At 53.8% G+C, this 21,599-nt stretch overlaps 2 protein-coding genes across 9 annotated transcripts; one reads left to right on the forward strand and one right to left on the reverse strand.

Annotated features, from left to right (window-relative positions):
* The first annotated feature begins 4,280 nt into the window (after positions 1-4,280).
* CE3H16orf92 (chromosome E3 C16orf92 homolog) lies at positions 4,281-7,880 on the forward strand. Of its 4 annotated transcripts, none has more exons than XM_042922705.1 (5): positions 4,476-4,562; positions 4,855-5,063; positions 5,364-5,522; positions 5,638-5,725; positions 7,629-7,880. In XM_042922705.1, exons 2-5 carry the CDS (start codon positions 5,000-5,002, stop codon positions 7,630-7,632), a joined length of 315 nt encoding a protein of 104 aa, XP_042778639.1. In that variant the 5' UTR covers positions 4,476-4,562; positions 4,855-4,999; the 3' UTR covers positions 7,633-7,880. The 4 variants fall into 4 exon arrangements, with proteins under 4 accessions (XP_042778637.1, XP_042778639.1, XP_042778638.1 ...); XM_042922704.1 differs by lacking the exon at positions 7,629-7,880 and adding an exon at positions 5,854-5,968; XM_042922703.1 differs by lacking the exons at positions 4,476-4,562; positions 5,638-5,725; positions 7,629-7,880 and adding exons at positions 4,281-4,358; positions 5,854-5,968 and having other exon boundaries at positions 5,364-5,597.
* Positions 6,073-16,186, reverse strand: TLCD3B (TLC domain containing 3B). 5 transcript variants are annotated; one of them, XM_042922700.1, is made up of 6 exons: positions 16,065-16,186; positions 15,241-15,367; positions 10,690-10,773; positions 7,898-8,132; positions 7,371-7,466; positions 6,073-7,207 (listed from the first exon to the last, which is right to left on the reverse strand). In XM_042922700.1, the coding sequence occupies exons 2-6, from the start codon at positions 15,363-15,365 to the stop codon at positions 6,920-6,922; spliced, it is 828 nt and encodes a 275-aa protein (XP_042778634.1). In that variant the 5' UTR covers positions 15,366-15,367; positions 16,065-16,186; the 3' UTR covers positions 6,073-6,919. The 5 variants fall into 5 exon arrangements, with proteins under 5 accessions (XP_042778634.1, XP_042778631.1, XP_042778632.1 ...); XM_042922697.1 differs by having other exon boundaries at positions 15,843-16,186; XM_042922698.1 differs by lacking the exon at positions 16,065-16,186 and having other exon boundaries at positions 15,241-15,571.
* Between the last annotated feature and the right edge of the window lie 5,413 nt (positions 16,187-21,599).

Consider the following 21,599-nt stretch of genomic DNA (forward strand, 5'->3'; position numbering starts at 1 on the left):
TGGGGATCCACCCTCCCTCACCCCACCCCCTGCCATCTCCGATTCTGTCCATCAGGCGGGAAGGGCCGTCCGGCTTCCCTCTGAATGCCCCTGAGCCTTGCAGTTCAGCTCCACACCAGCCTGCCATTTCCCATCTGAACCCTGCCATCTGCCTGTCAAACTCCAGCCTGAGATCTTTGCTCTTCTTTGCCCCGAACTCGCCATCCCCCAACCCCACCCCCGCCATCCCTGCCCAAGACTGAGTCCTCAGAGTTCTCACGGTGGCCGTCAAGGCCATTCAGCCCAAGACCCTGGCTTCTCCCATCTTGTCACCTCCATGACCTTTGGCTGGCTGGCAGGAATGTTCTTGCAGTTCCTAGAACACACCTGGATCCCTGAGGTCTCTCGACCTTTGCTCACAGGACCTCCACTGCCTGGAAGACCTTCCCTTCCTTCAGGGGTCATCCTGGGTCACCTCTTCCTTGGAGCCTTTCTGGAGCATCCCCACCACACCCCCTAGCTCCCAATGTGCTATCTTAGACTCAGTTCTCACCACCCTGGTTTGTCATGCCTGTGTACAGTTCTGTCTCCCCCACCCCCCACCAGGGAATGCCATGGAGGCCGCCCCAAGCAGGCCTAGCACTCAATTGGCCTCCCTAAGTATTGTGATTTTAAAGTAACAGGAACGTGGCTGCACAGTCATGTGAATATACTCAACAGTACTCAACCGTATGCCTGCAAATGCTTAAGATGGAAATATTGTTGGGGTGCCTGGCTGGCTCAGTTGGTAGGTCATCCAACTCTTGATCTCGGGGTCGTGAGATTGAGCCCCATGCTGCACATGGAGTCTACTTCAGAAAAGAAAGAAAGAAAGAAAGAAAGAAAGAAAGAAAGAAAGAAAGAAAGAAAGAAAGACCGTTATGTGTATTTTTTTAATGCACGATTTTTTTTTTTTTAATGAGAGAAAAGCAAAGTCAAACCACACTGAGATAGCACTTAGCACCTACCAGATGACAAAACTCAAAGCATCTGTTAACACACAACGTGTGCAACGCTGTGGGTAAATGGGCACCCCCCTCTGCGGAGGCCATTCTGACGGTGGATACCAAGATGACGAATACACAGACTCTTCCACCCAGAGATTCCACTTCTAGAATTTTATCCTATAGATAAATCCTAGAATTTATCCTCATGCTGGCCCATGAGCAAAACCGTTGGAGTTCAGGATTATTAACCACAGCGCGTTTACAACAGCAAAAGACTGGAAGCACCCTAAGCGTCCACAGGCAGGGGATTCATTCAATCAGGGATGACACAATTTCATACGATGAAATAGTATGCAGCCAGGACAAAGAAAGAGGCCCCTGTGCTTGTACTTGTAGAGTCATCATGCGGTCTCAGGTTAACTTAAAGTAAGGTGCAAGGCAGCACGTACAGAATGAGGAGAAGAGAGTTCATATATGTTTGTTTATGTGTGCCTAACTTATCTCTGGAAGGCTGCCCAAGAAAGTGGTAACTACATTGACCTCTGAGATTGCTGCGAGGGAGGTTTGGGCAGGAATAGGAAAGACTTACTTTCCATCCTTTGTACCTTTTGAATTTTATACCGTGCACATATCCTGCCTATTCAAAAGAATACATTAAAATAATATGTTTTTTTTTTATTTTTTTTTCAACGTTTTTTATTTATTTTTGGGACAGAGAGAGACAGAGCATGAACGGGGGAGGGGCAGAGAGAGAGGGAGACACAGAATCGGAAACAGGCTCCAGGCTCCGAGCCATCATCAGCCCAGAGCCTGATGCGGGGCTCGAACTCACGGACCGCGAGATCATGACCTGGCTGAAGTCGGACGCTTAACCGACTGCGCCACCCAGGCGCCCCAAAATAATATGTATTTAAAGGCAACCATCAGGCTTCCTTCAGGGATGTCCAAGATCAGAGAGGAAGTAGGACTCGGAGACCCTGTCCAGGACCAGAGCCGACAGGTTTGGAGTGAGGCAGATCTGGGTCTGCGTGAGAGGAGGGGCAAGCTGGACAAGAAGCCAGCGGTCCTGCCTCCTCCACTGTGGCCCCTTTTCACAGCTTAGCTCAGGCCCAGAAGCCCAGCTACACAAAGCCTTATTGGAGGAACACAGGGATAAAGCTGGAGCTCAAGCCCATAGCAGGGGAAATGGCAGACAGTGCTGAGCCCCGGCATGTTCACAGGTGGAAAGGTTTTCTTCCATCCATTTAGCCAATAAATATTTATTGAACACCTACTGTATACTCTGGTGACAACTGTGACCAAGATCAATGATCTCTAGCTTCACGGCCTTGTAGGGGAGACGGACAAAGAGACACCTCCAGTGCAGTGAGATTGATGCGGTGACGGGAGATGGTCAAAAGGCCGTGGGAGTTCCCTTCCCAGGGGAAGTGTTTTCTCAGCTGAGACCCCGGAGATAGGAGAAGTCGGCCGGTTCAAGTGCGAGGGCAAGCGTGTCGTAGGCACAGGCGTGTGCAAAGGGTGGCATGTGCCAAGGGAGGGAGGTCGCGGCAAGAGCTGAGGTGGGGAGTGGACAGGGCTGGGCAAGAGCTTTGCAGGTCAGGGTAAGAAGTTCATAATTCACTAGGCATCACAGGAAGCCATTGGAGGGTTTTAAGTGGTGGATCCGAGTGTTCTGGTTTGTTCTCCCTGAGGGAAGAGTGAACAGAAGTCAACCAGTCTACAGGCTGTTGAAATACCAGAGGAGGCATGGGGTTGACAGTGGGCAGCAGCGGAGGGGGAGGGAAGTGGGCGAACTTGAGATTCATGTTAGAAAATTGAGCCAACAGGTCCTGATGATGGCTTTGTCAGGAGGCGGGGGGGGGGGCGGGGGGGGGGAGGAAGGGGTTGAACTGACTCCTGGGTGTTTGTGTGGAGCAGAGCATCTAGATGAACAATGAGACCGTTCGCAGCGATGGAAAACAGGAGCCAGTTTGTGATAGGAGAACCAAGAATTCCATTTGGGATCTATTGAGTTCGAGATGGTTTTGGACGTACAGAGACATGAAGCAGGAAGTTGGGTAGAGGAGGCTGGAGCCCAGAGGAGAGGACTAGGCTGGAAATATACATTTGTGAGTCACCAGCATATAGATGGTATTTAAAGCCATGAGACTGAATGAGATCACCTAGGGAGAGAGAATATAGACAGAAAGAAGGTCCAAGGCTGAGCTGGCTGGAGAAGGAGGAACCCTGAAAATTGGTGAGGCAGGGAAAGGCGCACCCTACTGAGAGACAGAATGGACAGAGGAAGTAACCTTTAGATTTGGCAAGTTAAAGGGTCATTTGTAGACTTTGCAAAAGTGGCCTCAGTGGAGTGGTGGGGACCAAACCAGGTTGGGAGGGGTTGAAGAATACATTAAAGGTGAGGGAGCAGAGACAGCGAGTGTAGACAGTCCTGAGGGGTTGTCCGTCTATACTCTGAGTTCTCTCCCCTGTGATCCCTGAGGGCAGAGACCGTGCCCTGGCGATTTCTATTGAAGCCATACATGGAGCCCAGCACATAGCAGGAGCACAATACATGTACCTAATGATTGGATGAATAAATGAAGGGATAATTCACTGCCTGTGTCTAAAGGGCCTTTCCTGGTGGAGAGAACAGCTGTATCCTTTTGGGGCAATTGAGAAAACTGTAAGATCCACGCCAATGGCCAAAGGCTCTGGACCCCTTCTCCCAACTAAACGAGGGAGGGGGTGGGGAGCAGTTGCACACAGGCCTGGGGTGGGAACCCTGCTCCACCCCCCCCACTCCTCCCCCCAGCCATCCCCCTGCTCCTCCCATGCTTGTGACTTTGGGGAGAGAAGTGAAGGGGAAACAGTCCCACAGGAGGTCCCATAGATGTTAGTCTGCCTCTTCCCCCCCTCCGCCCCCCCATTTTCTTCTCTCTGGGCTTTATGGTTTAGGAAATAGAAGTTGAGCACTGGCAAGGACCTCCCAAGACTAAGGGGAGGAGACTAGATGGGTAGACCCTGAGGGCAAGAAAGATGAGGGGTGGGGATCCAGTGGAGGGGGGTGCCTCCATCGTAGGGCAGAGGACGTCCCAACCCACCACAGACCCATGCCTGGTGTGGGGGTAAGTCCTGGAACTGCCACTGTCAGAGATTGTTGAGCAGGCAATTGTGTAGTCGGAACTGAGGAGACCCTGAAGTGTCCTTGGGCTCGGGTGGGGCGGGACGCATCTGTGACAGACAGGCCCACCTGCCAATCCGAGGGGAGCTAACTCTTAGAGGCTGAGACGGGCCTGCAGGATGGAAAGTGGCTGTTGGGAAGTGACAAATAGAGAAAAGCAGGGACTGGAAATGGGAAATGGGAGGGCCCTTGGGGGAGCCCACCCAGAGAGCGGAGCCTGCGAGGGCTCTGTGGGTGACCAAGAGACCCGCGTCGAGATGGGCGGGGGGAGGGGGAGCGGGGGGGGGGGGGTTCCTCTGACAACCCCCGCGCCTGCAGTACCTTTTCCTGCAGCACCTGCGGGAAGAGGCGGGAGGAGGGCTTGGAAGGGCTGGAGCCGGGCCCTCCCGGGTGGGAGGGAAACAGACAAACGTGGACGCTGCTGCCACCTAGTGGTAAAAGCCTGCTATTTCTCTTGGCTGCCAACCCCAGGGTCTTCCTCAACGGACCCCTAAGAGATCCCTAGGCCCTTGAATTTGGTGACACAAGGCAAAGGGGAGCGTCCGAGAGAAAGATGCACACCCCCGGGAAGTGTGCATTGCCTAAATTACTTTCTTTGCTCCTCTTTGTCCCGGTTCCCTTTTCTGTATAATGCAGGCAGGCTTGCTGTGATGGGTAAATAAGTCGTCTGTGTTAAGCAGTGGATCCAGGGGTAACTGGAGGTGTTTATCCCTGCCCTCCCTCCAGGAAGAACTGCCTGCCACACACAAATGCACCTCTTCTTCGTCCCAGCTTCCAGTACTTTCTCCCCTCAACCCAGAGTTCCTGATCAGAATGGCTCCAGGCTGTGACATCACAGAGCCCCCACCCCTGTCACAGGAGGAGAAGAGTCATGAGGCTGTGGCTGTGGGCTTGGGTGTGGGTGTGGCTGCTGGGGCTGGGGGCCATAGAAACAGGTGGGAAGCTGTCCCGGGAGCCACGGGAAGGAGAAAGTCTTGGGGGTTAAAGGGCCAATCTGCCCGAGGAGCTGGGTGGCCAAGGCTGGGCCTTCCTCTTGCCCTCCACATTTCTCTCCATCCAGCATGGGCCTTCTCATGGAGAGCTCAGTTGATCCTTGAGAGATTCCTGGAACAAAATCAAGCCCCTCCATAGCCACGCTAAGGCCATGTGGCCTGGCAGGGTCCTAGGTTGGCTTCAGCTTCTTGGGGTAGAGGGCATGGGGCTGCTGGATTCTTGAGGTAGACTTTGCTCCCTAGCACCCAGCCCACAGAGGGCCAACACCTTGACCCGGGGAGCAGAGTCTGTGCTCTTCCTGGACAGACCTGACTTCTTTGATTACCCAGACTCAGACCAAGCCAGGCTCCTGGCCGTGGCCCGGTTTATTGGAGAGAAACCCGTCATCTTTGTTAACTCAGGTATGAACCAGCTTGAGACAGCCTCCTTCCTTGCCGGGGTCTGGAGGAGAGCTGCCCTTGGCCCTCCAATTGGAGGTGAGTCCAGGGTCCCCATCTCCCCCTTCTTGTCTAACAGGATACAACTCTGAGTTCTTCTATCACATCCTAGTGGGTGCTCTGGTAGTGGCCTTCCTCTTCCTCCTTTTCCAGTTCTGCACACACATGTAAGCCCCCCCCCCCCGGCCCCTTCCGGCCTCCCGCCTCACCCCAGCTTTCCTTGGGAGAGGCTGAAGGACCCCAAAGCCTAGGGAGGCAGGGCGTGGCTTCCCACTTCTGATCTCATACCCCATAGGAGCTGCCAAAAAGGGGCCTAAGGAGCCGGACAAGGGCCTTGCACTCTGCCCTGAGTGCCCAAACCTGCCCTCCTTTCCCGCTGATGAATAAAAGTCTGTTTTTTTCTTCCCTGACTGCTCGGTAGCCATCCAGGGGGTCCTGCCCCGTCCTGTGGTCATCTGTGCTTTCTGTCCCCAGACCCCCCCACCCTTCCCAGCACCAAAGAACTGGGTGAAGAGGGCCTTGGTGGCGTTCACGCAGATCGTCTTTATTAGCGGTCTGTAAAGCACCTCCCAGGGTCCCCTGACCCCAGACTGGAGGAAGCCTTGAGAGGTCTGTAGCACCAGGGACATGCCAGGGCCCGAGGGCAAGATGTGCAGCCTAATGGGGAAGGGACTGGGTGCCCCTCGCCCGCCCCCGGGGTTGCTCAGCACTGGGAAGGTTGGGGGGTAGCAGCCACCTCCCTCCCCCCATCCCTACAAACTAGTATGAATTTGGGCGAATAAATAAAATAAATAAGATTCCTTAGGCTGGCCTTCCCTAGGGAGGAGCAGTGGAGGCAGCTAGCCCCAAGCGAGGCCTGGGGTGGGGGTGGGGAGGATAGTTAGGGTGTCCCCTTCCTCCCAGATGGTGGGGAGCCGAGAGGAGTCTGCAGCAGGGGGGCTGGGATGGCCTTGACAGCAGGGCCTCCCCCACATTCTCCGAGTCCTGGTCCCCTTGAGTCAGTCTCCCCACGGCCCTCTAGCCCTCAGTGGATAGGAAGTGATGCCCCCTTCCTCTGATCCTTTGCTCCCCCCAGAGCCCCAGGGTTGGTGACGGGAGAAGGGGGGCCGCGCAGGAAGGGGCCTGCTACCCTCAGCTCAGGCACTGCTGGGAGAAGAGGTTCCCCCTCCCTGCCTTCCTTTTCACCTGGTCCCTGACCCTCTGCCCCTGAGGGCAGATGTCCCGCCCCTCGGCCCCTTCAGAGTCCATCTGTCAGTCCCCGGGCTGTCAGGGCAAGAGGCCCCTGGCTCCCACCCCCTGCCCAGCGGCCCCAGAGCCCCGTCCCCAAGGGGTGGGATGGGGAGGGTCCCCTGGCCCCACCCTCAGTCCTGGGTCTGACAAGGAGAGGGCGGAGGGGAGCCCCGGGGCCTGAAGAGGCGGCAGGCCCCGCGGCAGATGAGGAAGAACCAGTAGAGCTGGGGGGCCAGCAGCAGCGCGGCGCCCAGGTTGACATGGGCCGGGATGGCGAGGGGCACGGCGAGCAGCGGCAGGCCGGCGTGCCGCCCGTAGGCCCAGTACAGGTAGGGGAAGAGCAGCACCCGGCAGCAGAGAAAGCTGATCAGCATCAGGGCCCCGTTCACCTTGTGCAGCAGAGTGTGCTGCTGCTTGTACTGCGGGCGGGCAGGGGGCAGAGTGAGCGGGGCGAGGGGCTCCACCCTCGGCCCACTGCCCCCACTCAGCCCACCAGAGCCCTGCCTCCCCCGACCCCAGCCTGCAGCCCCTCCCAGGTTTGCCCTCCCGTGGGGCCCGCTACACCCTCAGGTACCCTCTCACCTGGATGAGGATCTTGCCAAGGCAGACGAAGGGGGTGCTGACCTCAGCCATCAGCAAGCAGCCTAGAAAGAAATCTCCCTTGCCCTGACGCCACACCTGCGAGGAGAGGAAGGAAATAGCTTGGCCTCACCCTGGACTCCCTCCCTGTCTCCTCTTGGCCACTTGCGGAGATGCTTGACCCTGAAAGTCTGAACACGTGCGTATAGCAGCAAAGCTGCGAGCATCACTCACTGTATCCTTCCAACCGTCATCCTGCAGGTGAGATCGCTCACCCTTATATCACAGATGGGGAAACTGAGGCTCAGAGACATGCAGCCACAGGTCCCAAGCACCACGGCTGGGCATGTCCAGCCCAGGCCAGGCTGACCCCACACCCTCACGCTGTTTGGGGCCAGTCTGGTGCTCAGGAAACCCTCTGTGGAGACTCTCCCGAACCTGTCCTGCTATTGAGACCCGGCCGCAGGGCTTCCCCGGTTCCTGCTGGCATGAGCAGGACAGGAGACCTGGCTTTCTACACCCCGACTCACCACCGACAGCGGGAAGCATACGAGCACCATGACGGCGTGGTGGAGCACCATGAGGAACTCCTTGTGCAGGTAGCCGCGTGCCACGGCCCAGGTGCTGCCTGGGGCTCTGGCCCCCCCTTCGTCCCCTCCGTGCCCCTTGACCTGGTGCTTGTGCCAGTGACAGAGGAACATGGCGTAGATGTCATAGATGAAGTAGGGCACTGCAAATTGCGTGTAGGCAGAGGAAAGCCAGTGTCTGTTGGGCAGAGAGAGAGAGAGAGAGAGAGATCAAAGAGGAAAGGAGAGGGACAGAGCAGCCACCAGGTGCCACAGTCAGCACTGGACGTGCCACATGAGTCAGATCTCAAGTGATATTCACAACAACCCTGAGGCGAGAGTGGACTCTCGAGTTACATGACGGAACCCAAGGGTAGAGGGCAAGAAACTGGCCCAAGGTCACACCATCACACCGCTGGTAGGGAATAGTGTTGGAATTCAAACCCAGACTGTCTGATCTCAGAGCCCACCCATTTTTCATATTCATTCATTCATTCATTCATTCATTCATTCATTCATTCATTCTTCTCTCTCTCTTTCTGCAATATGGTGGGCAAGAAAAGGGAAAAGATACCCAAAGACAGCCACAGACCATAGGGCAGTGTGAGAGTGAGAAAGCAAGTTCCGGCAAGATATGAGAGACAGCTGAGGTTAGGACAAATAACAGCAGAAGAGGCAAGAGCAGTGGAGAGGGATCATAGTGGCCGACATCCATTGACTGCTTATTACAAGCAGGCGCTGTCCTAATAGCTAAAACCTTTCACATACATAAACTTATTCCCTCCCCACAAAAAACTTCATACAAAGTAGGTATGGTTATCACCCCCATTTCACAGACGAGGAAACTGAGAGATTAGGTAACTTGGCCAAGGAATAACCATGAGAGAAGTCTGGTTCCACAGCCTTTGCCTAGAGCCCCACTGTCTCTAGAAGATTCGAGACAGGTGTCACAGACAGGCCTTTGCTAGGGATCTGGTGGTGCTTTCAGTGCCGGTTGGTCTGTCTGAATGTGGTCCAACCTCTTGTTTTTTCAGGTACAGCGAAGCATTAAGGCGAAAACGCTGAGCGAAAGGAGCCAAGAGCAGAGAAAGTTCTGTGTACTTTGGGAGTAAACAAAAATGAAAAGTGCATGAATGTGCAACATTGCATTTTTCTTCTTGACTCAGCATGTTGGACACTCTCTCTTCAATCCTGTAGCCCTGTGGCAGCTCTGAGCTGGGAGTGGGAGATCAGGGAGGTAGGGCCCAGGGAACTCGCCCAGCAAGGCGGAGGGATGAAAGCAAAGTCAGCCAGAGTGATGCAGAACGAGAGTGGAGACAAAATATGAGGAGCTGCTGAAGGGAGAAGGGGAATGAGGCCTGGGGGGGGGGGGGGCGGACGGGGGGCGGTAGCACAGCGAAGGAAGAGGTGAGATGAAAACAGAAAACAGAATGCAAGCCCTGGGCCAGACTGGCCTGGAGGGGGACAGGCAGCCCAAACTGTCCCAAGAGAAGTTACAGTGGGAGTGGCTGGGAGAGCTGGCCCCAGGAGCTGAGTGGCTTGTGGGGAGGGAGGGCCAGGACCTGGGCTGCACCTTGAAGAGTTAAGCCCATCCCCACCCTCTCAGCAGTTAGGTGCTCAGAAGTAGGAACAGCTGTTGTCCCCGCATTAACCCTGATCTTGGACACCCACCTGAGGATTAAAGGGGGAGAGACGAGAACAGACCTGAGTTGGGGGAAGGAAATGTAAGAGCCGAAAGGTGACCTCTGTGTGAGAAGGCGAGAGCAGTTTAAGCCTGGGAATCCAGGCTCATCTTAGACCCAGGGGTGGGGAAGAAGTGAAGAGGGCAAGAGGAACCCAAGTCACCAAGATGTGAAGGAAGAGTTAAGCACCCACTGTGCGACAGCCAGAATTGCTCTAGGCATTTGACACACAGCTCAGTTCCTCCTCATGGCAGCGCTTCCCGGAAGGGATGTATCTCACCCCACAGATAAGGGAACTCGTCTGTAGAGAAAGAGGGGCACGCCAGGTCAGGGTCATCCAGACAACGTTCCTGTGGCCTCACAGTCACCAGAGAAGGGGGTCAGGGCCAGAAGTCAGGTGTGGGGGGTCTTCAGCACCCTCCCAGGCAATTCTGCAGCGGCCCGTGGGTCGCCTGGAGCCGGCCCGTCAGCACCACGGACAGGGCCCCTCTCCTTCCTCTGGCCGCCCCACCTCCTCAGTCCTGGGCTTTTTTGGCAAGCACCGGGCACTGCAGCAGCTACTAGTGCCAAATTCTGGCCTCTTCACCCTTCTCCTCCCCCTCCCCCACTGCCTAGCCATTAGTGGCCTTGTCTCTGTCATCTCTCTCCTCTGGACTGGACACCTGGGTTCTGGGAGGAGGTGAGGGGTGAGCCCAGCATGAGGAGGAAGGCACCCCATGTGGGTGCTGGTTAGAAAAGGGGTCTGAGGGATGTAAGGGTGGGAAGAAGTAGGGAGGGAAGGACACACAGGACCTACTAGTATGAGGGTATGAGAGGCCGGGAAGCCTAGGGGCTGCTTTGACAATCCTTTCTGATCGCCACTCCTTCTCCTCCTAGTTCTGACCTTTAAGGACAGGACAGGGATAAATTTATCCCTGGGTGTTGAGTTGCAGCTAATGCAGTTAACTTGCTCAGTCCCAAGTGAAGGGCTCGGGGACCATTGAATGAGTCCCGTAGAAGACCTGGGGTACTCGGGAGTCACACACACACACAGGCTGCCGGAAACTTGGGCAAAGGCGGTCTCATGGCACTTACTGGTCATCAATGATGTGCTTGCAGGAGGTGGAGACGATGTAGCCAGCTGTGGAGGCCATGACGGCTTGGACAGAGGACACTAGCCTAGGGCGAAAGAGGGAGCCGTGGTAGACAAAGGAGACGCAGATCTCAGTTTCTCCTCTTTACTGTCCGCTTACTGCACTTCGGACTCGGGTCACTTCTCGGGCCACTCTCTGCCCATCTCTGCCTGAGGCTGGCTTGCCCAGGGCTTCCCCCAGCCTCAGGCTAGGGGACTTGCCCAGCTGCTACTCCTCAGTCCACCCAACTCCTCACGGCCATCTTCCTTCCCTCAGTTGTGGACACTGAGTCGCCCTCTTCTCATGACCAGGGAGGTCATCTTGAGGTGAGACGGTGCTGATAACAAGGTCTCTTCCCAGGGAGAGGCAGGAAAGGGACAGCACTGGATGGCAAGGGGGAGCCCTGGGCCTGTTCTTGCAACATTCAGCCACCCAGTCATGCCACTCATCACCTGGCCCCTCAGTGACCTCAAGTTCCCCCTGGCCACTTTCCCACTCACTCTTTGACTGCCCCCGTGCTCCCCTCCTCAACTCTGGCCCTTGTTCTGGGGTTGTACTGAGTTGAACCATTCACTCCTCTGTCTCTTGTGCCCTCAAACATATGGCCTGAACAATAAATACACAGCTCTCTGCCCCTTGCCTTATTCCCTAATATCTTAGAGGAATGTTTCAGTCACACGCTGGCCCTGTTTTGGAGGCTGGGAGGGTGAATGGGGGAAAGGAAGGAAAAGCAGTCTGGATACTAGTAGACCAGATGGCTGGGTTTGGACGAGGTCTCCTGGGACGGCGAGTAAGGCAGTGAGGGAGGAAGGAAGCTTGGAGATAAAGCCCACCAATCACTTCAGGAACCCCCAATCCCCCATGAGCCAAGGGTCCAGGGAAGGATGGGATCCCTTCCACCCCCATAATGCTTGAGGAGGGGAGAGGGGCTGAGACGAAGGGAGGCAGTTTACCTGGCTGAGACAATGACCGCGTCGGCCTCCTCCCAGCGCAGCTGGGGCAGCCGCTGGAGCGTGTTCTTGGAGAGGAGGAAGAGACCGGGGAACACCACCCCCCCAGCCACCATTGGGGTCAGCATGGTGGCTCAGGCCTCAGGCAGGGAAGCGAGAGGCCGTGAGGGGGCAGGGAGGCCGAGCTGAAGGGAGTTCGAGGTGGAGAAGGGACACCAAACCAGGGAAGGAGAGAGAAAAAGAAAAAGGGGCACAAAGGGGACAGGGCGGGGACGGGATGGGGCAGGCGAGTCAGACCAGAGGAAGGGAGAATGGGAGTTAGATGAGACTGGGGAAATGGGGAGAGGCTGGGGAGAGGGAGGATCTGGGAAAGGGAGCAGGAGGAAGCTGGCCAGAGGGCTGGAAGCGAGACGGGAGGAGAGGACTTGGTCAGAGGACAGAGAGGGAGAGGGTACCGGAGGAGGAGGATGCGGGTGGGGGAGGGGAGGGAGAGAAGAGGCAGGTGGGGAGGGGGGGCTTACGTGGAGAGGCTGGGAGGACCCGAGAAGGCGGGGTGGGACTGTGGTGCCAGCCCTGAGAGGGAGGGAGAGGGAGGGAGGGAGGGAGGTGGGAGGGAGGGAGACAGAGGAGTGGCCGGGCAAGTGGTCAGCGGTCAGCACTGCTCTCCCGCCTCTTGCTGCTGCCACGGTCCCCGCTGCCCGGCCCCGGAGGCTGCACGGGGCATTATAGAGAGTTCGTGCCCAGCCCCCTGCCCCCTCGGAGGGGAGGGGAGGGGGAGGGGGAGTCACCAGCTTGGGGAGGGCGGGGGAGGGGTGGGGAATGATGGCACCGACCAGACACCAAGAAACCGGACCTGCAGCGCGTCTCCCATGCAGCTCTGAGCCACAGCAGCGGCTGCGACAGAGATGGGGGGAGCAGAGAAAGAGGGAGGGGGAGGCCCTTAAAGAGACAGCAGCTGCGGCGCAGGGGGCTGCTGGGGACAAGGGCCAGGGGAGGGTCAGCTCTCCTCTTGGGGAGGAAGGTGGCCCTGGGCTCCCTGGCTAGCTGGGAGGGGGCTCTGAGCCGTCAGATGGGGGCTCGACCCTGTTTCCCACCAGTACATTTGCAAATGCCTACCATTTCTTCCGCTGCCAATGCCTCCCGACACTTGTCCCTCAGTGACCCGCTGGGGTCCCAGTTTAGGGGTGTCCCTCCAGCAAAGAGAAAAAGAGGATTCCCTGGAGGAGGGAGCAAGACAAAGTGGTGCATCTTGCTGTCTCTGAAGGATGAGTTTAAGGATGCATGGGAATAAAAACACCTCAACACAGCATCCTTTCAGGCTCTGAGACCCCCCCCAACACACACATCCTTCATTCCAGTGGGAAGAAGAAAATTCTAGGTATACATGAGGTGTCTCCTGACTGCTGCAAGACTGCCCTGTAATCTTGTCTAACTATCATAATAGCACCGAGGTGACAGCACTTGTCCCCTTTTTACAGGTCAAGAAATGGTCCTGAAGCCTTCAGTGGCCCTCCCCAAGGTCCCATAGCTAAGAGGCAGGAACCTTCTCGTGCTGGGTGTCAGAGTGGCTGCAGGGTTTGAAGAAGAACACCTGCCTCTCTGAAAACCCACCTGGAGCACAAGGACGCCCTGCCCCTGTCCTTCAGGCTGCCTGGCCTCTCCTGGCCTCCCCTAAGCACTAGTCACTTTGCTTTTTCTTCAGGTTTATCATCTTCCTGGCTCCCCTTCGTCTGCGACTTCACAGAACAGCCCAGTTTCCCAGAAAAGGACCTCAAGGATTAGCTGGTCCGAGCCCCTCATTCAAGCACAAGGAAATCAAGGCCCAGCGATTTGTGTGTCCAAAGCCCAGCTGGAAACCTCTGAGCGGCTTCTCACCCTTTCGTGCTGCCTTCCTGGAAGTTGGCCTTCCTGGCCTGCACCCAACTGTCCTACAGACTTCTGCATGATGTGGGGCCTGTACCCACACCATACTTTCATTTCCAGGCCTGCCCTAAGGTGCACCTCAATTAGCAGCCCTGCGATTTGCTTTTGCCTGTCCTCAGACCATTCCGTTTCCTCCCCAAAAGAGAGGCAAAGGGCTGGATTTGCAATTTTATGCTGCCCTCTAGTGGCACGAGGAAGGAACAGATCCTGAGAGGTCTCTGGCCTTAGGCAGAAGTTGGGGACAATTTAGAGACAATAGTGGACCCAGTTTCCTGACTCCAGGGCTTCCCTTCAGGGGGAAAAGAACCCAACTTTTTTCTTAAGTTTATTTATTTATCTTGAGAGAGAGAAAGAGAGCAGGGGGAGGGTCAGAGAGAGGGGAAGAGAGATTCCTAAGCAGGCTCAGCACTATCAGCGCAGAGACTGATGTGGGGCTCGATCCCATGACCTGCGAGATCATGACCTGAGCTGAAATCAAGGGTCGGAGGCTTAACCGACTGAGCCACCCAGATGCCCCAGAACCCAACTTCTTGAGTGTTCACTGTGTGCTGGGCATGAGGCAAGGTGATTTATGTTCATTCTTATTTAATCTCCCAAGGTGGTAATATATGTTTGATAGACAAGAAACAGGTTTAGAGATTTAAGAAACAAAAGACAAAAAAAAAAAAAACTTGAGCAAGATAACACAGCTACGAAAACTGGCAAAACTGGATAGCTCCAAAGGCAAAGAGTAAAGCCACTGAGTCTGGGGGAGGATGGGCACCATCCTGGGGGATGGTAGGGCACCATAACTACTGGATTGAGGACAACAAACTTGGCCAAGTTATGGCTTCTCTGCAGATGACATGAATTACAGCAGGCAGAGACACTTTTCTGTCCTCCAAGAATTCGCCTAGACACCCAAGTGAATTCTGCCTTCTGCCTGCTCTCTCTCCTACCTAAGTTTCCATGATAGGTCACATGTACATTAAGCTGTGTCAAACAGGTCATAAATTTGCAGTGTAAGGGCCCCAATCCAGCCCACAGGCATGCTTTGTTCGGCTAGTATAGAGTTGCCAATACAGAATTTTCTGAAATTCCAAGTTATGTGTCAGTGTTTGAAAATTAGGAGATTTCCCACCAAAGCTCAACTTCCTTTAGGAAAGAATCCAAAGGCCAGACAACATGGAGCCCACGTTCTAGGTCCACACTATCTGGCTGGAGCTGAGCAGCCGCTGCCCCATTTGATGAGCTCCCCAGTCCTCACGGAGCCTGTGGCCTTTGCGTGACTTGCAGGAGTCTCAGCCCCGACTTCGGAGATACGAACTCAACCGACTCAACTCAACCCAACGTCTCCACAAGGACTGGATGGATGGTGGGTGTTCTTAGTAAGCCCGTTTACAAGTGAGGGCTCTGAAGTTCAGAGAGGTGAAATGACTTGCAAAAGATCCCAGAGCCAGTTTTTTGTTTTTTTTGTTTTTGACTCTTCACCTCCCCTGGTGCGCGTGCACGCGCGCGCACACACACGCACACGCACGCACACGCACGTGCGCACGCGCGCATACTCGGCTTCTGCTCTCACCGCTGACTCTTCCTGAAAGCAGGGGATCAGCTCCACCAGCCCTGGCCCCAGGAAGGATGCCCTCACTCTGTCCTCTTACTTGGACGCCGCCAAAACAGCCTCTGGTCTCTCCATCCGCAGGTGGGAGTGGTTCTGCAGGCCCCAGCAGAGGACAGTGAAGCTCAGTGGGAAGAAAATGCAGCCCAGTACAAAGAGCAGGGGCATGCCTGTGGAGGAGAGGGGTAGAGAAGGTGAGAAAAGTGACCATGAGAACGCCTCAGCACGGTCGGTGTCCCTCAGCCCCAGACACCCCTTTCACCCCAATACCTCAACAGCCCATGGGATCCACCCAGCCGTAAGCACCAAAAACCACCAGGCATCCCTCTTCCCTAATCTCTTCGGGACCTTTACTGCTCTTTAAATGTCCCTCATCCAGGGCAATTGGACATCCTTTTTTCTTTCTTTCTTTCTTTCTTTTTTTTTTTTTTTTTTTTTTATCAACCTGTTCCAACAATTTCAAGCAGTTTCCCTGTCACCCTCGAAGCTGGTGCTATACCTCCCAGTCCATCTCACACCTTAAAATTTCTTCTCTTCATCCTCAACCCTAAGGACGTGCCTGCTCTTTCTTAACTCTACCCCGTCCCATCTTCTGCCCCATCCCCAAGCTCTTCGGGTCACCTCTCCCTTCTCCTAGCTCCTCACCTCTGAGGGGACGAGGTGGAGGCTACGGACGAAGGCTGATGGTTCTCATCAGCGCCCGGAATTCAGAAAAAGGAAAGAGGGTGTTCACATGGTAAAGATATTGGAATTTTAAAACTAACCTTTTTTTAAAAAAAGAAAGAGGAAAGCCAAAGCATTATCCCATTGACAAAGGAAAAAAAAAAATCAAGAAACAACAGAATCCCTGAAAACAGACGTATTTACATATATGTTATTTTTGTCTGGAAAAGCCTCCCCTCCCGTCCACTCCAGGGAGGGGAGGGGTGGAGAAAGCCCAGGGGGGATGCAGGGAGTTGGGGCCGCCATCCTGCATCCCTTAGGCAGCAGTGAGGGGACCTTCTTTTAGGATACAAGGAAAGTGTCAAACTGCAAGGGCACGAGGCTGAGGCGGCTCTGCTCTGGGGAGGCAGTTGCAGAGGGCGGGAACTTCCCTCCCATTGGTGGACTGGTGGGCGGTTTAGACCATGCTATCCTCCCATTGGCCCACTCTTGGCACCTGTGCCCTATCATCTGCTTGCTGGCAGCGGGTGGACTGTGGGGTCTTCTAATGCAGAATTGACCAATTAGAACTGGTCATGGCTCAGTGGACAGCTACATTTCCCCCAGAGCTAAAAGAGGAGTCAGGAAAGGGGAGGGAGAAGATAACACCCTAAGTAGTCGTGGCTTTAAAAGGCAGTACAGTATAGGATAAGAGTTAAGATGGCAATTTCTAGGCTGGGACCATCTGGGCTTCACATTCAGGCTCCGTGTATAATAAAAGAAACATACTGTATGGCTCCACTTGGATGAAATTCAAAACAGGCAGAATATCTTCAGTGAAAAATCAGAACAGCACTTAACTTGGTGGGAGGTATTGATGAGAGGGGACCCCAGCGAGCCTTCTGAGAGATTAGGAATACCCTTATGTTGATCACGAGTGTATACATGGATAAACATGTCCAAGGCATACCCTTAAAATGGTGTGCGCTTTATTTAAATTAAGCTGGAATTTTATTTTATTTTATTATTTTATTTTATTTTTTTATTTTGAGAGAGTGCGTGCAAGCACGTGTGAGAGGGAGAGGAGTAGAGGAGAGAGAGAGAGAGAGGGAGAAAGAGAGAATCCCAAGCAGTCTCCCCAAGCAGTCTCCCTGACTCGGGGCTTGATCCCATGCCCCTGGGATTATGACCTGAGCTGAAATCAAGAGTTCCACGCTTAACTGACCAAGCCACCCAGTCGTCCTGGAATTTTAAAAATGCTAAACAAATTTAGGCTCTCCCATTCCCTGAATGATTGTGGGTCAATTTCTGTGGGTCAATTCTTCATTTGTGGGATAATAATAATTCCAGTTTGTTAAATGCTACTTATATGGCATTTACTATGGGCCAGACACTGATCTGGGCGCTTAAAAATATCAACTCATTTCCTCATTAACAAAGGAACAGCTTTATGAGTTGTTTTCTATTGTGTCTACTTTACAGAGGCACAGACAGGTTTGGTACCTTGTCCAAAGTTACACAGGACGTGAACAAAGTAGGATTTTTAAAATCTTATTTTCTGAATGCATTGGTCTCTATAATGTTAAGCAGATATAGAAAACCCATAAACTCATTTTCCTAAAGGAACTGCAAGATTAAAAAAAAATAACTTGGACATGCCAGTCACAGTTTCAGAACTTATCTCTGTTAATGGTTCTTGCTTCCTTAGCTACTCCGTCGGCGGAGTGTACAACTCCTGATCTGGGGGTTGTAAATTCGAGCCCCACGGTGGGTGTAGAGATTACTTAAAAATAAAACCCTAAAGAAAAAAGAGTTAAGATTTTTTTTTTTCCCTCAAGAACCTATTGCTGTCCCCTTGGGGGCGATATTACCCTTGTTGAAATGCATTAGGGCCATCACACCAACTCGTGTTCTGAGCCACCTTTACACACACCATCTCAACATCAGTGAAATAGTATTAGTCTCATTGCACACCTGAATACTGCGAGAAGTTATATTAATTATCGAAGTTTGAAATGGCTGGTAAGTGGATGGGGAATCCAGAGACCTGCGGAGATCCTAGCTTAGCCACTTAATTATCTTCTCCAAAACTTTGCTTCCTCGCATGGAAAATGGTGGGGTCGGTGCAAAGAAATTTTGTCTAAACCTCGGGATTTTGTCTGTCTGTTTGTTTTTGCCCTATTTAACCTAACAGCAAACATTTACACAGCCTACATATCAGGCACCCATCGGTGCCCTTTACATACACTAATATAATCCTTACAATAACATAAGGAGGAGATGCCATTATCATTTCCCTTTACAGAGGAGGGAGTTGAGGCACAGAGAGGTTGCAAGACTTGCTCAAGGTCACATCGGCAGTTAAGTGGCATAGCTGGGATTTGAACCTAGTTAGTCTAATTTCCAGAGTTCCTGCTTTTAACCACGTACTTTAAAGGGAAACGTCTTCTCACTACCGAAAATAGAAAACCAGTATCACTTGTAAATAGAAGGTAACAAAAAATAAATGAAATGGAAAAACAAACAAACAAACAAACAACCCAAACTCGTTCTAACCTTCTAGCTCGATATTTTCACCTGCTCGGAATTCTGAGCCGGAGGCCTACCCTCTCTCTCTGTTAAAGACAAGACATGGCAAGATAAGCACGGAGAGAGAGGTGTTAAAGGGCTTCTGGCAGCAAAATGAGACTTGCTCCTGGAATAATCAGAAGCGTTGAAAAGGAGTTGGAAAGAGAAGAGCTCGCGCGCGCTCTCTTGCCGATGGGTGTAGCGTGGGAAATAAACCCGAGATGGGACGCATTCCACACACCGTGGTCCTTCGCCTGGGCCTTCTAGGAGAGCCTGAACTTCCCGGAGGAGGACCGCGCTGGCCAGTTCCGCGCAGGGGTGCGGCCCCTGCCCACGCGCCTCGGACAGCGCCTGCCGAGAGGGACGGCGTGGGTGGCGCTCCCCGGGTGCCAGGCTCGCGGGACCCGCTCTCCCGGCCCAGCGTGCTTCCTCAGGTGAGTCTCTCGCCCCCACGCGGTCCTCACACACCTGTCACACAATTCACCCGGGGCCTGGAGTTTACCGTTTCCTGCTACTTCAGGCTCCCGCGACGGCCCTGGGAGGTGTGCAGGTGTGATATCATCGAAGGCTGTGAATAAGTAAACAATAAGCAGCCAGAAGTGGCCTGTTTCCCACATGATACCCAGGGAAGGGTCCAATTCCCCCTACCCGTGCTCTGGAAAGAGTCCCGCCCAGCGGGCCAGAACATTTATTATTTAGTGTTTTTATTGTACCTGTCCCAGGCTAGGTACTGCTCTGAGCAAGTCCAGTCCCCCCCTTTATCTGTGCAATAGAAAAAGCTGAGGGGCACAACAGGTGCATTGGGAGTGAGAAAACCAAGAGTCTAGCCAGGCTTTTTTTTTTTTTTTTTTCCTCCCATAGATGGGTTGTGTGACCTTGGTCAAGTGTCAGAACCTCTCTGAGCCTCAGTTGTACACACACAAAGTCCCATTGCCCGGGCTCAAATCCTAGTTCTGTCACTCAGTCGCCAGGAGAAGTTGTGCAAGCGACTCATCTCCTCTTAGGATGAGGACAGGGCCAGGAGCAGGGCTGCTAGGATTAGGGCATGAGAAGGGTCTAAAGCACAGTTCCTATGTGGTGCCTTGTAAGTACTGTGATATTCATTCCTAGTTGTTCCAGTTATATATTTTTAAATTCTTTTTTTAATGTTTATTTTTGAGAGACGGGGGGAGGGGAGGGGCAGAGAGAGAGGGAGACAGAGAATCCCGAGCAGGCTCTGTGCTGTCAGCACAGAACCGGATGCGGGGCTTGAACTCACGAACTGTGAGATCATGACCTGAGCCAGAATCAGGGTTCGGAGGCCTAACTGACTGAGCCACTCAGGCACCCCTCATGAGCCCTTCTTCTATGCCAGGTAGCCTACATACCTTTCCTTCAACCATCACAAACCCTCTGAGGCTGTTAGGTGATGCCCGCTTTCCAGATGAGGAAGACTGAGGCACAATGAGGTCGGCTGACTTGCCCAGGGTCACTGAGACACACGGTGGCAGACCTAGAATTCAAACCTAGATCTCGCCTGGCCTAAAATTCTTTCCCAACCAGGTCAGGATTCTTTTCTATCTCTACAATGGAAATAATGATTGCTGCCACTCAGGTCTGCTGTTAGGATTCAGAAAGATAAAGTCTGGGAAGAGGCCTTGATTAATGCTTGCTCTCGCTCTGGTTGCCTCAACTTCTTATTCCCCCAGGGTAACTACTTGAGCAAAGGCCTTCAATTTTCCTGAGAAGGAGGCTGAGGACCTCCTCTTAGTCTCTGGGAGGCAATATTGTCTGATGTCCATAGGAGGGGCTGAAAGTCCAAGATCAAAATCAGAGCTGCCAGATTCCGTTCCCACACCCGAACCCAGGCCCGCCCAGGCTTCCTTCATCTCCTGGGTGTTCAGTGGGTCTCAGGTCTCCCGCCCAGCCCATGACGACTGAGAGTACATCGTCTTTTTGTCTTCTTCCTTGGGGGCAGAGCAAAACTCCATGTGATCATATCTGACACCCCAGCTTTGAACTTCAGGGAGGAGGAGACCTTATGGCTATTTGACTATTCTGAAGTCATTTTCTCCCTGCCTCCAGTAGGGAGGGCAGAGGTGGCCTTGGCAGAGTGGGGTGCCTACATCACCCATCTTATTGGTTGGTCTTACGGCGAGCAGGCCCGGTGCACTGTCCACCATCCTGCATAATGTATGAGCCCCCGGTAGGAACAGAATATCATCAGCAGTGAGTCTGACCACTGCAGGCCACGGACGTGTCCAGAGGCCTTGCCAAGGCTGACGTGTCCCTTGGCAGGAAATGAACAGAGGGCGGGAGTGGGTGTCACCTGAGATCTTTCCTGGGGCTGGGGTGGGGACTGGCCTCATCTCGGGCCTTGGGGTTTTGCAAAGAAGATGGGGCAGACAAGAAGACAGTCCCGAGAAGGCAGTCTGCCCCTGACTTAGAATCAGCAATGTGACATTGGGGACAGCTAGCCCCCTGTCTTCTGGGCTTGAAGCTCCCACTGAGAGGGCTGGGGGGGGGGGGCAGGGGGGCGGTGCTGGGCGGGAATCTGTCAGTGTGGTTGAAGGTGAGAAGGGAGATTTGGGAACCAAGGACACAGACCCTGGTGATTTCTGTGGCTGCCTTGTGGTGCAGGAGATCCCCAGGGGCAGCAGTGTGGCAAGGTACTTCGGGGTGGACAACACGGACAAAAGTAGGTACACGGTGGCACTGCTTTCAGGGGAACATGCCCAGATACAGTAATCATGGAGGAAGTCTGTGGCCTCCATGGGGGAGGCGTGCTTCCGTGAGTGTGCACGAGCGCAAGCATTGTTTGCGTAGAACCAGAAAGGTCAGGAATGAAACGTGGGAGGCCCGAGTGGCTTGAGAGCCAAAGGAGGTAGGGCATCTGGATAACAACACTTCATTGGTGGATGGCATTGGATTTGATTCATTCATAGAATCAGTGAGTACTCACTCGAGGCCCCCAAGACGACAGCAACTGCCAGGGCTTGGGATATGGGGATGAATCAGACCCAGGCACTCGCCATCTAACCGGGGAGCAAAGTGGAGAATTCAAATTGCTTGTCATCAGTGCTGGGACAGCGGTGCATATATGGTGCCATAAGCAGCCACCTCCCCGTGAGGTTGGCAGGAAGACCTCCCTGAGGCAGAGGCTGGAAGGATGAGGGAACTCTTCAGAGGGAAACAGGGGAAGGGTGTTCTAGG

The sequence above is a fragment of the Panthera leo genome, chromosome E3, assembly GCF_018350215.1.
Source record: "Panthera leo isolate Ple1 chromosome E3, P.leo_Ple1_pat1.1, whole genome shotgun sequence".
Classification (NCBI taxonomy): Eukaryota; Metazoa; Chordata; class Mammalia; order Carnivora; family Felidae; genus Panthera; species Panthera leo.